The 15,198-nt window shown below is 35.8% G+C and overlaps 1 protein-coding gene across 1 annotated transcript; it reads right to left on the reverse strand.

Moving 5' to 3' along the window:
* Positions 1–942: 942 nt before the first annotated feature.
* On the reverse strand, positions 943–14,704 carry LOC129230039 (uncharacterized). Its single transcript, XM_054864424.1, has 3 exons — positions 14,653–14,704; positions 9,024–9,207; positions 943–1,554 (listed from the first exon to the last, which is right to left on the reverse strand). The coding sequence occupies exons 2-3, from the start codon at positions 9,184–9,186 to the stop codon at positions 1,142–1,144; spliced, it is 576 nt and encodes a 191-aa protein (XP_054720399.1). The 5' UTR covers positions 9,187–9,207; positions 14,653–14,704; the 3' UTR covers positions 943–1,141.
* Positions 14,705–15,198: the final 494 nt, after the last annotated feature.

Consider the following 15,198-nt stretch of genomic DNA (forward strand, 5'->3'; position numbering starts at 1 on the left):
AAGAAATTGTAAAATTGTGTCTGTGACTGTTCAGTGTCTTAGAGACCCCACAGCACCTGCAGCCTTGAAATTCGGTACAAAATTACTTGAGATCCCAGCGGGGAGGGGGGGGGGGGGCTCTGTTGCACCTCGGGACCGTTTTTTTATTTTTTAATTTCCAATTATTTTTTAAATTTTTTAGGCTTAAATTTCCCATAAAATGTCCATTAAGGAGATAAAAGATTTCCCACACTGCTTAATACTCTTCGTCTTTCGAAAGAGCTTTTTTTCCTGTACAAGATGAAGTCTGTTTCAATTTTCTCAGTTATTAAAAACAAGAGACATACGGGTTTCTACTTTGGCGAAAATCCCAAGCTAAACCTAATTCAAATTCGGACTTAGCGTAAAATGTTGCTGGAATACGCAAATTTGAAAGCGTCTTTTCAAGTTTACAAAACGGTCGTTAGGCTATGTTCACGTCGCTTAGCACCTATAACTGTGAAATTTTTGGGCCCCGGTGGGAGGTGCGCTCTTCCAAGTGTTTTTAAAAAATAATATTGTTTATATGTATTTTCATCAAGTCCTTTTCTCTCTTCGGAGTGTGATATTTTATGATTGTTCCAATTACAGTGAGTTCTTAACTTGAATTATATATACTACGGGAGAGGGAGTAGAATTTTCATTTTGTTCTAATCGTATTTTGATTCTTTCTAGCAGACGATTTAAACCTATGCGAACCAAATAAGTAGCTACGCGACCCAACTAATTCCGAAGATTGCGAAAAAAAACCTTGGGAATCAGGTGAGCTCAGCGTGCAAGGGTTGGAGCCACCTAGTTTATTTAGAAAAAGGGGGGGGGATATCAGCTGAATCGGTAAATCCGATGATAAATTAAAAAGGGTAAAATAAAGCAAAATAAAAATATTGTACAAATCCATCATTCTTTTTCGAAGTCAGTTAGAAAGTGATGAACCTTTCTATAAATTGACATTTTATTCAATTTCTTTTTTCCCATGTTACAACGAAAAAAATATTTGAAAAATATTATTAACTGTCCTTGTGCGAAGAACAGGAATCTTCTTCAATATTTTCAACAAGTTATCTTCAACCGATTAGATCGTCAAGACCCGAAAAAAGTCTTCAGTGTCTTCAACAAGGTGTCTTCAATTCTTCTGATTGTCGATCAGATCATCAAGATCAGGAATAATTGTATGCTTCAGTCTCTTTAACAATGTGTCGTCAAACATTCTTTTAGGAAGGCCTTTCTTCTTGCCATACAGACTTTGTCTGTGCTGTAATGCCTGTTTCAACCATATAAGCTGTTTACGAAAAGACAGGAATTCTTTGGTATATTTCTCCACCACGGGTTTGAAATTAGCACTTTTCCCTTTCACTTCAATTAAGAATTGTTGTAAGCGCCCTGCATCTAAAGGGTAGGTGATGGCGAGATTCTCAAAACAGTATTGCGCGTCCACTGTGTTAGTATCCAGTAATAAAGGTGGCATTGGCACACTTAACGCTTGCGCATAAGCTGCTGAAGGACCTGGATTTTCCAATCGATGATTCAGTACAGCTTCTGAAATGATTAAAATTTCAATTGAGTTTAACCAGTCAGTAAAATGCAACTTGTCTCTTTTGTCAAAATTATCCGTGTTCCCTGTTCATACATTAATATAACGTTAACTCGCATTTCCAATGACAGTAACTTAATCATTGACGGTAACTATAACATTGCAGGGGGGAGAGGGGTCCAGGATCGAAGGTCCACCTTTCTAATATCATACTTCAACACGTATCCAAGCATATTCTTTTGATTCTATTGATTGTCGGAAACAAAACAGATAAAAAAATAATAATGAAGACATACATAGCATTAGTTAATAAAATTAATTTATGAATAACTAATGCTTCATTAAAGTAGCAGAAGGCATAAGAATGAATTTATTTACTTTTCTCATAGTTATAAAATAAAAACAGCAAAGCAAAATCAGCATTAAAGAACAGTTTACGTTCACACACAGTTCGATTTTGTAGAGGAAGAAACAGAGAAAATAAACTATATTATTTTTCATTTATTAAATATGTAAGTCATGGTTCCTTTTCTTTTAATTATTTTACGTACTACAGACATAGAATTATAGTCAATTAAAAAAGCTCAAGGGAAGGGTCCGGACCCTCTCGACCTCCCCCTTGTGTGCGCCACTGCGTTGCAGTATCATATATCACTAAAAGAAGTGTATTATTTCTTCCAAAAAAATAAATAAATAAATAAACTCTTTAAATAGTGTCACTATGCGAGAGACAAAATGAACAAGGGCGCCCCGAACTTCAATTTTTGGGAAGGCAGAAATTCTCAATTTACCGAATGTATCTCCAAATTTTGCCGAATGATAAAATACGGGTAAACACACGTAAGTAAATCTAATGAAAAGGGACATTCGGGAACATAAAAATTCCAATATTGCAAATATGCTCCTAAATTTTAGAAAAAAATATTTGCCGATCAAGGAAATTTTGGGGAGGTCGCAATGACCTCCCGTGACCTCTCATTTAGCCAAGCTCTGAAAAGCAAATATTTACTTCAATCAACAGATGATTTGACAATTGATGATACAGCAAAGTCTCACAAAATGTCATTTGAATTTTATTATTCACTCGACAGCCTTCGCTGTCAAAACCATCGATTTATAATAGTAGTATTATAACTCGATGCAGTGGCGGATTCACAGGGGAGGGGGGGGGGGGGGCAGCCGCAACCGAAAAGGTTTGTAAATTCAAAACAATTCCGGGAAAAGGTTCCCAAACTCTCTCTCCCCTCCTCCAAACACATCTCAAAAAATCGCTGACAGCTGTATTTCAAAAATTTTCCAGGGGAGAGTCCCTCAATCCCCTCTCCAATGTCATCAAAGATCGTCAAAAATTTTGAATTTTTAGAGCTTCAATTTGGAAAAAATCGCCGGCATCGAAAACTTTTTCGAAAATGTCGTTAATGAGGAACTTCAGTTACATTTTTAGAACGTAAATTCCAAAAAAAATTCCGAGGGAGAGCCCCCGATCTCGAGTCCTTCCCCTAACATTAATAAAGACTCACTATCATTACGTTTTTGAAGCTTCAATATTGAAAACTTGAGGGATAGTTCCTAAACCCATCCCTTCCCTACCAAACCTACGCTACCAAAGATGATCAACCATAAAAGATGACTTGAGTTTTCAGGACTACAATTTCGAAAATTTTCCGAAGAGGAGCCCCCATGTCATTCTTTCCTCATCTTTCAACATCATGAAAGATCGTCTAAAATAACATTTCTGGAACTCCTACCTCGAAAAGTCTCTGGAGAAAAGTTCTGAATCCCATGTCTTCTGCTACGTCATCAAAGATGGCCGACGATTGCGTTTTCAGGACTTCAATTCCGAAATTTTTTCCGGGGGGAAGCAACAGTGGCGGATCAAGCGATTTTGAGGCCCCAGGCACAACCTGATCCGGAGGCCCGTTAATTGACACAACAAAAGTGATATGGTTTCCTATATTTACAATGCAAAAAATCATAACTTTTTAATTTTTTTGAATCAACAAGCTTTGGGGGTAGGGGAGAGGTAGTTATATTCTTATTTAAAAAGGAAAAACAACGACATTTCTGATAAAAAAAAATTTACTGCGAAAAATTTTGTCTTCTCTGTTTTTTGGTAATTTAGGTAATGCAGGGGAGAGGGGGGGGGGGGTGAGATCCGAGCCCCGATTTCAGACAGCTAGCAAAATCCCAGCTTTACCCTGTTTTCCAATGCACGTTATTCAGGAGCGCAACTAAAGAAGAAAAATTTTTTGGGGGAGGGTTTACTTGACCAGAAAACAAAGGAAAGAGAGAGAGAGAGAGAACTTCTTATCGGATAGGAAAGATAAGGAGAGGCGGGGGGGGGGGGGGGGGTCCGGTCGTTCTCCCGCGGAAAAAAATTTAAACTCGTAGTTTTAAAAACCCAATTTTTTAGACTTTCTTTGCTGGGGGTTCAAAATTTAGAGATCCGGTCCTGGGTGCAGTGGTCTCAGCGGAACGTTGTTGAAATTGAATGCTTAAAAATATAGGCCATATTTATTGACGTTAGGTAAAGGGATGGAGCTCAGGGACTGCCTCTAATCGATTTTTTTCTAAACAATAGATCGAAACCAACTTCTCCCCCCACCCTCCCCAATTTTCGAAACTGTATAGTTTCAAAAACGCAACTGTAGACAAACTTTACGGGACATTTAAAATCTGATGAAAAACTTCGTGAGAAATTTGCTTTTGTTTCTTGCTTGAAAATTGTACAGTATAATGAAATCCATACTTAAAGGATAACTTAATAGGTTAGACCGGTTATAATTTATGCACATTTTACAGTTTGATTTTTGTTAGATTCGTTAGTTTATATTTTTTGTTACTGATGTTACGTACCAAAACAAAATTTCATCGGATGCAAGTACTATTTTCCTATTAAATAATGATTTCAAACAGTGGCGCACACATAAATTTTGCAAGGGGAGGGTCCAAATCGAAAGCCTTATTCTCTCATCATACTCTAATACGCCATCAAACATATTGACTTGATTTTATCGATTCCTGAGAACGATATAAATAACGAGAAAGCAAAATAATTTATGCTTTACTTTTTTCATAATAAAAAAATGGATTCAAAATCATAGAATCTCATTTTAATCTGAAATTACAAAACTATAAACATGGTTATTACAGTGCATTTATAATACCCATTCTGCTCCTTATAGGCGATTCGTTATAGGAAAAGTGCACAATATTTTTATAAATCTTTTAGCATGATGATTTTATTTTTTCTCCCATTAGATCTTAAATTATTGTTACCGTTGTTTGAAATTAATCTACGTACAAAATATATAGAATCCTAATCAATCGGGGGAAAAGCAAGACTTATGGGAGGGGTCCGGACCCCCTGGACCCCTGCCTTGTGTGCGCCACTGATTTCAAACCTTTGTAGACATAATGTATTCGCAATAATAAAATCTTAAATTTCTTCTCGAAATTTATCAACTATACCCAACGTGGATCAAGTAGGTACACAAATGAATAAACTGTTACGCTGACGTAATAAGAAGCGAAATGAAGTTTTTAAGGGTTATTTTGAATTTTGAAAGAAGATCCTCACAAAATATTTTATTCGAGTGAGATGCTAAAAGTGAATTTGATTTAGTTAATGTAAATAAAGCATGGCTATTTTCTCCAAAATGCGCTCTTTTAAATGTTACCAGAGTAATTTCATTCATTTGAGGGTTTTTTTTTTTTGAGCAATCACGAATTGCTTATTACCCTCACTTGATCAAAGTTAATGTTCTGATTTTTCAGATTACCATGGTAACGGCTGTTTTTATTATTTATTTAGAGTTTGTTTAGAGTTGTTTTTTTATACTATGCCCCCCCCCCCTTTAAAAATTATTTTCTAGTTGCGCCACTTTTGAGTGGTTTTGTATGTACGTATGTGCATATCTTGTTACAAGATTATTTTTTCTATTCAAAAAAATGTCTTCCGATTGCCACATAGAAATTATTACTTGTTTTAAATTACTGCTCATATAGTTTTAAAGAAAATGTGACATGTTATTAATAGTTGGAAGAAAATAAAAAGAGTTCGTTTTTTTCCCCTTTCTTTGTCTGCATAAAAATTCTGAATCTCGCTCATGTTCGCCGACAGATTCAAATGCAGAAGGGTACACCCGCATGTAAATCACTAAGATTTTTTTAAAAATTATTATTATGTTTTTTAATTTATTTATTTTTAGATTTTTTAAAAAATTTAGCTAATCTATTTTTATTTTATTCATTTTAAAGTGAATACTGAGATGTATTTTCATCTTTGTTAAAGTTAATTAATTTATAATTTTTACATATGCCTCTGATCACAATAATTTTGCACTTATGTAATTCGATCTTGTTTAAAAATAAATAAATTTTACTCATTTAAATTAATTAGTTATTAAAAGATTAAAAATAACATTACTATTAAAAACATTGATTAATATTGCGTTATAAAATTAATTTATTTATTCTGAAAAGCCAGGAGGTGAAAGTGCCTTCCTTACAGTCTCTTAAGCATTGGTTTCCTACGAGCGAATCGCCGACCTTCGGCGTCGCTTATCGCCGAGAGGAAAAGTTGATTCTTCTGCGCATGCGCGCCCGAGCGAAATCGACGTCGTGAGTGGCCACGTCGGAATCACTTGACTTTGATTTCAGCGTCACGCCGAGTAGCGACGCCAAAGCTCGGTGATTTCGCTTCTAGGAAACCAGGGCTTTACCGGTGCTGCAAGGGAGACGTACTGCAGCGCCGGAAAGTGTAGTGGACATAAACGTGAGATTAATAATTTCGTGACATATTTTGAAGCTTTTCCCTATCTGAGAAACAAAATTTTATTTTTGAATCAGGTAGAGAAGGTGCACCATCCTGTCGGCAATCATGGACATAAATATAAAATTAATATCTTTCGTGATTGGCTTTTAATTTTATTAATTTAACACAAAAAAATAATTTAAGAAAGTTTTAATTTTAAAGAAATATATATTTAAAAAAGAAAATTCTTTTTTTTTTCCAAAACGGGGGGGGGGGGGGGGCGAGTGCAACCATGATCTGGCCGCCTCACTTTTTCAAGGCACGAGCCGCCACTGGCAGGGCAGGTCGTAAAGAAATGCGATAGAAGTGAAAGTTTCACACTAGCAGGGACACGTTTTAATTATTCACCAATCACTTTAAAAAAGTGTAATTTTGACATCTTGAATTCAAATTATGTTTTTCGCAATCACGCGTGTGTGTATGTAGGCGTGTGTGTTTGTGTGTGGGGGTATGTGTTTGTGTGTAGGGTTATGTGTATGTGTGTGTAGGCATGTGTGTTTGTGTCTATGTACTGGCATAAGTGTGTGGGTAGTTGTGTGTATGAATGTGTGTGTGTGGGGAGGTATGTGTATATGTGTGTAGGCATATGTGTTTGTGTCTGTGTGCAGGCATGAATGTGTGGGTAGTTGTGTGTATGTTTTTGTGTGTATGTGCAGGTGTCTGTATGTATGCATGAATGTGTGAGTAGTTGTGTGTATGTATGTGTGTATGTTTTTGTGTGTATGTATGTGTAGGTGTCTGTATGTATGCGTGTGTGTAGTTGTGTATGTATGCGCGTGTGTGTAGGACATGGATGCAACCTGGAGACGGCTTTTGCTATAGGAGCAGCATCGTGAGGAGCCCGTCGACGGTGATGGTGCGGAGGGTGGCGGTGGGAAAAATCAAAAGACGCCAAAAACAGTCAAGTGAGAACAATAAGCAATCGTGATTGCTCAAAAAAAAAAAAAAAAAAAAAAAAAAATCGAAATTTAAAAAATTATTATAACTACAGTTGCTAACTCTCGGGGCTCGAAGCAATTTTGTGCAACATTTCAGGACGATAGATGCATTGGGGTCTCCTGGACGCGGGAACGTCACAAACAGAATTTCACAATGTCATTGACGTTACTCCTTTTTAATATGTAGAGCTAATACGCTCTTCAAATACGCTGAAATAAAAGCTTCAGTTAGTCTGGACGGACCGTAATCAAATATGAAGCCAATGCACTTAATGAATATGCTCGATAAATCTCTCAATTGGTAGCTAAAAATATTTTTCACAACAGTGAGAAGTTTGTATTCGTGAAACTTGTAGCAATTCAGAAATTTTTTTGACAATGAAACTTGATTTTCTCTGATAGTTGCTAAACACTGTGAAGAAATTCTGAAACACTACTGAGTATTTCCGCGTAACAATTCAGGATTTCAATGGTTTTTATCCACTTCCTGGATAAACCAAGTATCTTTATCAAAAAGTTTCCTGAATTGTTACAAGTCGCACGAATACAGACTTCTCACTGTTGTGAAAGATATTTTTAGCTCCCAGTTTAAAGATCAACTGTGTGTATTTATAAAGAATATCAGCATCAATATGATTATGGCCCGCCCAGGCTGATTAAGCTCCCAAAGGGAGGGAATAAGTACATGGACAACGTTGCTTTGCAAGGATTGCAGGAGAGTAAAATTCTTGATACTTACTTGCAATTCTATCTTAGCTTCGGCAATGCGTGCAATATTGCATTTGGAACTTTCTTGATAAATCAAGAAGGGGTGCCAAGCTATTATATTATACCTACGAAAGTTTACTCTAAAGTTCCAGAGACACTACTGACTTTAAATGGAAAAAATTCTGAATTTTTCAGGAAGCTTCCAGGATAATTTCAAGAATATTCCTGAATTTCAGCGAAAAACGTTCCTGGTTTTTGCAAGATACGTTACTGGCACAAATTGGGCACACCAGCTGCCCATTATTTTCCAGTAACGTTTCTGAATCGTTTTTACAGTGAACGTGTGAAGTGCCGAAACGTTCGACGGAAATAATCAGCAACGTTTCGGAATTTTTTAGAGTAAAATTAAAAAGCAATAAAAATTGACCAAAAAACTTTTTTTGAGTTTCGTAGTTGCAATATCAAACAGGTAGAATTCCATAAAATGCGTAAGCTTTCTTTTTTTTTTTTGAGCAATCACGATTGCTTATTGCTTTTATTTAACTGTTTTTGGCGTGCTATCATTTTATTTTCCCACCGCCACCCTCCGCACCATCACCGTCGACCGGCTCCTCACGATGCTGCTCCTATAGCAAAAGCCGTCTCCAGGTTGCATCCATGTCCTACACACATGCGCATACATACACAACTACGCACACACGCGCACACACACACTCACGCACACACACACATACACCTACATACATAGACAAACACTTACACACACATACACCTACACACACATACACACAACTACCCACACATTCATGCCTGCACACAGACACAAACACACATGCCTACACACATATACGTACCCCCTACATACAAACACACATACCCCCCACACACAAACACACACGCCTACATACACACACTCGTGATTGCGAAAAACATAATTTGAATTCAAGGTGTCAAAATTCAAATTAATTTTTTTATTTATTTCAATTTATTATTATATTTAAAATTGAATTACCTTCTATCTCTATGCTTCTTTCCAAGTTTATAGAGCGGTCAAGCATTTCCCTTGCAGCACTACGCATGGCGAGAGTTTCATTCCTTAAATCAGCTATATTTCTCAGCAGATTTTCAGGTGAGGGGTCAAAAGACACGATTTCTACCTCCCTATCCTCTTGCATCTTCAATGAACTTTCTTTAAGCTGAAAATACATTTGTTGAATCCATTGAATACGGTTTCGATTTGAGCGAACGATATTTTTGTGCAGTTGAAGGGCTAGGGGCAAGAAAGCAGGGTTGCCAGATTTAAGAACAGTGAATACGGAACAGGCTTCTAGGAGTGAAAGCGGGGGGGGGGGGGGGGGTTTATATTTTTAAGGTCGAGGGCAATTACTGGATATGGTGTATTTTTAAGGGGTGCTTTCCAACGTATAACGTTTCTTCATGAAAAATCTGAGGAATTCAATCGTATCAAAGCATTAAACTTTACAAAATGTCGCCGATCAAAGTATAAAAATCGGATAAATAAATACCTTTGTGCTGAACAGTAAAGTAAGACAAAACAACGTAAGTAGAAGCACAAATTTGTAAATTACAGCAGACACGTGTTTCGGCGTTACAGGGAACGCCTTTTTCAATGCAAAAAATAATGAGCTTATGGTTGAAAAGAAAGCTCATTATTTTTTGCATTGAAAAAGGCGTTCCCTGTAACGCCGAAACACGTGTCTGCTGTAATTTACAAATTTGTGCTTCTACTTACGTTGTTTTGTCTTACTTTATAAAAATTGTTTTCATTGCGATTGCCAACGCATGCGCAGGGATATATTTCCAACATTAGTCAATGAGCAAAGAGGAAGTAATCATTGGTCTGCCGCCCATGCCAAAACAAAAATCAAATTGAAACGAAAATAATGTTTGCTCTTGCTGCCACATGATTTTCTTTTTGCTCTTTTTTTTTTTCACATTTTTTGCTTTACTAAATTTTTTTTCCTTAAATTAATGCCTCGTTTTGTAAAATATTGTAATAAGCTAGAATACGGGACTTTAGCCGTCTTGTATGGAAGTTCCCCGGGACGCGGGACAATTTTTCAAAACACGGCACTGCCCCTTGAAATCCGGGACGTCTGGCAACTCTGATTGCTAGGGGCAAGAATGTGACATGCCACATGCTGTGAATTTTCAGTAGACCAATATACAACTTATAAAAAATATTTGTAGAATTTTTCAAAGGTATTATACATTCTATATTATGCAATACTAAAACCAGATATGTTTTTGTTCAGTAAATTACCGCCCATCAGCCAGGGCTAAAGCAAAAATACGTGAAATACACCGCCAGCTCAGTCATTTCCAGCCGAGGACTGCAGTTTCGTGCTTATTAGCACTCATCAGCCCGACATTTCACGGCCCGGCTGACATTTCAGCCCGGCGGTGTATTTCACGTATTTTTGCTTTAGCCCTGGGCGGTAATTTACTGAATATACCATGCCTCGCGTTCAATCTTCGAGTTGAACCGAACCATTGCTTCGGTCACTCGTCTGGTCTGCTAGTTCTATATTAGCTACCAGTTTGTTTCGCACTCTTGGCTTCCTTAAGAGGTTTTTCCATCTCCAGCTCAGTCACTTCCCTATGCCGGGCTGATGAGTGCTAATAAGCACGAAACTGCAGTCCTCGGCTGGAAATGACTGAGCTGGCGGTGTATTTCACAGATATGTTTTTATCCAAAGGACATAATCCATTGTTACGTTAGTTTCAATTTTAGTTATGAGAAACAAAAATTTTGATCGAAAAGTCACTATTTGTGAGGCTTGTCACATTTCTACCTCAAGCCCTTCAATTCATCATTTTTTCCCACGTAAATAGTATATTTATACTGAAACACACATTCATTTACATAACTACAGTCAAATTCGCTTATAACGTGCCATGATTTAACAAGAACTCGGATTAAGCGAGGAAATCAAACAGATTTGGGTGGTTCAGTGAAGCCTCGATTTTACGTTTCTCAAGGGACCAGTTTAAAAACTTAAAATTCAAGGAAACATAAAATGCGGGGAATATATAGTAGCAAAACTGATGGTGGGACCCGACGAAAAAAACGTTAAATGCGGGAAAACGTAGATTCGGGGGACGTAATACCGATGTCTCACTGTATAATGTTGTCCACGCGCGAGTGCTCACCCCCCCTAAGTTCAGTGGCGCAAATCTCCCCCCCCCCCTCAAAAAAATTCCTCAACCCTCTTTCCCTTTTTTATTTTTTCGCTCCTTTTTTTATTTTATTTATTTTTAATTATTATTATTAATATCATTTTATTAGAAAATCTCTGTGTTACGCCAATGACATATACACACACAAACTAAATAAGTAAATGAAATAAAAGTATAAACAGAACAATATAAAATAAAAGAAAAGAAATAATTTAAATTGAAAATAAATCAATAAATAAATTAAAATAAATAAATAAAAAAAATAAGTACCCCCCCCCCCCCCCAAATTGTTTTTGATTGCGCAACTTGCGCCATAATCCCCCTCTGTGGACACTCCTGAGTCCACGGGAACATAACTCGTTTTTATCGAGCAAACCCCGTTTAAAGCGAGCAAAATTTTTGCATTTCAAAAAATTTCTGCTGATTCCCCCGCTGACAACAACGAAATTTGTATTACAAGCCTTATTTTATCTACTACACCTCTTTCGGGTTCTAAAATATTTTTATGTCATGCTTTTTATATAAACTTAGTAATGACTTTTTTTCTTCAATTTTTCAATCAACTACGATAAAAAAGAAGTTAACTTATTAACCTATCCACAGATGGCAGCACGAATGATAATTTTTCGACACGAAAAAAGACTGTCAAATTAATAAGGACCGTAAGGACAAAGCAACGGCAGCATGGCAGCAATGTTTATGAACCATGGTACGTTATTTAGGTGGGTGAACTAGTAACGTTGTCAGGATTTGACAGACCGAATTATAAAAAAAGATACGTTTAAGGTAGGATAGGAAATATTTGGAAATTAGAAATCTAACTTGAGAGGAAAAGAATTAATAATAACAAATGTTTAACAAAATATATTTTAAAAATAACCTAACCTTGTGGAGTCATAATATACAAAATGTGAAGAAAATACGTTTTAAGACTTAAAAATAATCTTACAAAAATATACAAAATGTGAAGAAAATACGTTTTAAGACTTAAAATAATCTTACAAAAATATCAAAAGTAAAATATACTTTTTCACTTTAAAATTAATAATGTAAACTGTATGGAAAAAAATGTGTTTAATAACAGATGTTTCACAAAAATAAATTTGAAAAATAGCATACTTTTGTTGTTTCATAATGTAAAAGAATTGAATTATGCTAAAAGTCCAAAAACTAATCTAGTGAAAATATCAGCAATAAAATACATTTTTTCACTTCAAAGTTTCAAAAAAAAAATAAATAAATAAAAAATAAAATAAAAAAAATGAATAAATAAATAAATAAATAAATAAAGAAAGAAAATTAAATAAATAAATAAATAAATAAATAAAATGAATAAATAAAAATAAAAAAAAATTACAGAAAAATCGAAATTAGGAATGCGTTTTTATTGACTTTACTAGTGAGTATCATAAAAATAAAAAATATTGAAAGTTAACCCACATCCTCTTTATGACATTCACAGCAGCTTGCATATAGGTGGATATTGGCACAGTAATTTCATTGATATCCAAAACGTTCATCCACGGGACATTCTCTGGTCCAGAAAACACAAACGCGGTACTAAATTGGCAGTTATCTCTGATTCTTTTCTTTCTAAGCCATGCTCTATTCAAGGCGAACATAGGGGATATGTGAAAATTTCGATATCAAATAAAAGAATGGCGTCAAACAGATAGAACGTACGGCGTCAAAATGATATGTCTGAGGTCATCTCATATTTTTCAGACTCCTACGAAGCTGATTATTGCAAGTTTTACACGCGTAAAACTTGCACCTGTAAAATTCATTCGAAACCTCATCTCTTTTTTTTTGAAACTTTATTTAAAAGTAGTTTCGAAAAATCGCTACAAACTCCTCTTTTTTTTTTTTTTGTATTGAACTACCCGCTACTCTACTTTTTTTAAAAAGTAGTGCTCTACACTACAAACTACTAAAAAATATAGCTACTACAGTGGCATCGCGTGCTACTTCCAACCCCTGGTATAACCCCGATTTAACCATTGTCAAGGGACTGGAAAATGTTATCGTTAAATCAAAAATATCGTTAAACCGTGGAACATAGACATTCAAAGCTATCAAATCCGGACCAGTGAAACGTGTCATTATATTGAGGAAATCGTTAAATCGGGTATCGTTAAATCGAAGTTATACTGTATTAAAAAAAAAAAAAAAAACTACCCATCTCACAAAATTCATATGACTTAAAAAGTGATAAAAAAGTAAAAGTTCATAAACATTTTTACTTTCTTCTATATCTAATATATAGAAGAAAGTATTGGATTCGTGCAAATTTTCGAATTTCGAATTTTGACGGATTCGAACGTTTTGAGGTGTGCTGAGTCCATTTCGACCATTTTTGGAAAATGTCTGTCTGTCTGTGTGTGTGTGTGTATGTATGTGTGTGTGTGTGTATGTATGTGTGTGTGTGTGTGTGTATGTATGTGTGTCACATCTGTGTGTGACCAGTTTTTTGTGGCTGCTCTACAACAAAAACTACCGCATGAAATCGAACGAAATTTAGTACACATATGTGCCCCTATGTTAACTTGTGCCCATTAGTTTTTGGCGCGAATTCCTCCAAGGGGGGTGGAGCAATGGGACGTTTTTCGAGTTACGCGTGCTTGCTATTCCTCAGGAAGTAACTGGCGGAATCAAACAAAATTTGGTCCATATGTTGGTATTAACAGGAACAGGTGCTGATTCAATTTTGGTGTCAATAACTCAAACGGGGGTTGAGCTATAGAACGTTTTTTTGTCGTCAATTGTGACTGCTGTATCTCAAGAAATAATGAACGGAATGAAAGAAAAACTTATCGGCAAGTAGCCCTTAGTGGGTATAAGAACTGATTTTATTTTTGTGTCAACAGCTAAAAAGGGGGTAGCGCAATCACCCGTTCTTTTTTTTCCATTTTGAGTGCCCTATCTCAAGAAGTAATGCTACGTTCTGGTTGAAATTTGGAATATATGTGAATCCATTTGTAAACAGGCTTTGGTTCAATTTTGACGCCGATCGCTCCAAGAGGTGTTTTTTTTTTTTTTTTTGCGAATAAAAATATATTTATTAATGCAACAATAAGAAAGATAAATCGTAATAGATTGTCGTCTGCGTATTTCTCGTGATTTTAATTGGATGGAAATGATAGGAAATATTATCTCAATGATTTAAAATTTTTAACTGTTGCCATCTTATGTTTGTTAACAAATAAAATATTTGTAATTAATTCAAGCAAGGCTTTAATAACTTTCAATTTTCACTCTTTGCTTTGCTTTTGCAATAATTCAGACATTGGGATGGTCGTCAAGTTTTTGCATGTGTAATTTTGTTTTTGTTGGGAATATTGCTTCCTCGTCAAGCATGGGGAGGGATCAGAAAAAAAAGAAAAATATAGAAGAAAGTTTCGCGATGGCCACAACATACTAGTTTTCGTAAGGGTACATACCTTTTTCTGCTTCACGAGATCGTGTTAACTTGGCACACTTCCGGGACAAAGTAAGTCCGTATTTGTTTAGCTTCTATTTATACTTAAAATCTGGCCAATGTCAGCGCGCGTTTGAACTTGCGCGAAGAAGATTGTCCACAAATCAGATCTCCCCCCCCCCTCCCCCCGCCTTGATATTACTGCGCGATCTTAATTCACATTTCCTTTTCTTTTTCTCCTTCCTCTTCTCTTCCGTTTCGTATTTATCCAACCTTTTCGAACCACAAAACTTTCTTCTATATTTTTCTTCTTTTTTTTTTCTGATCCCTCCCCATGCTTGACGAGGAAGCAATATTCCCAACAAAAACGAAATTACACATGCAAAAACTTGACGACCATCCCAATGTCTGAATTATTGCAAAAGCAAAGCAAAGAGCGAAAATTGAAAGTTATTTTAAAAACCTTGCTTGAATTAATTACAAATATTTTATTTGTTAACAAACATAAGATGGCAACAGTTAAAAATTTTAAATCATTGAGATAATATTTCTGATCATTTCCATACAA

The sequence above is a fragment of the Uloborus diversus genome, chromosome 9, assembly GCF_026930045.1.
Source record: "Uloborus diversus isolate 005 chromosome 9, Udiv.v.3.1, whole genome shotgun sequence".
Taxonomy (NCBI): Eukaryota; Metazoa; Arthropoda; class Arachnida; order Araneae; family Uloboridae; genus Uloborus; species Uloborus diversus.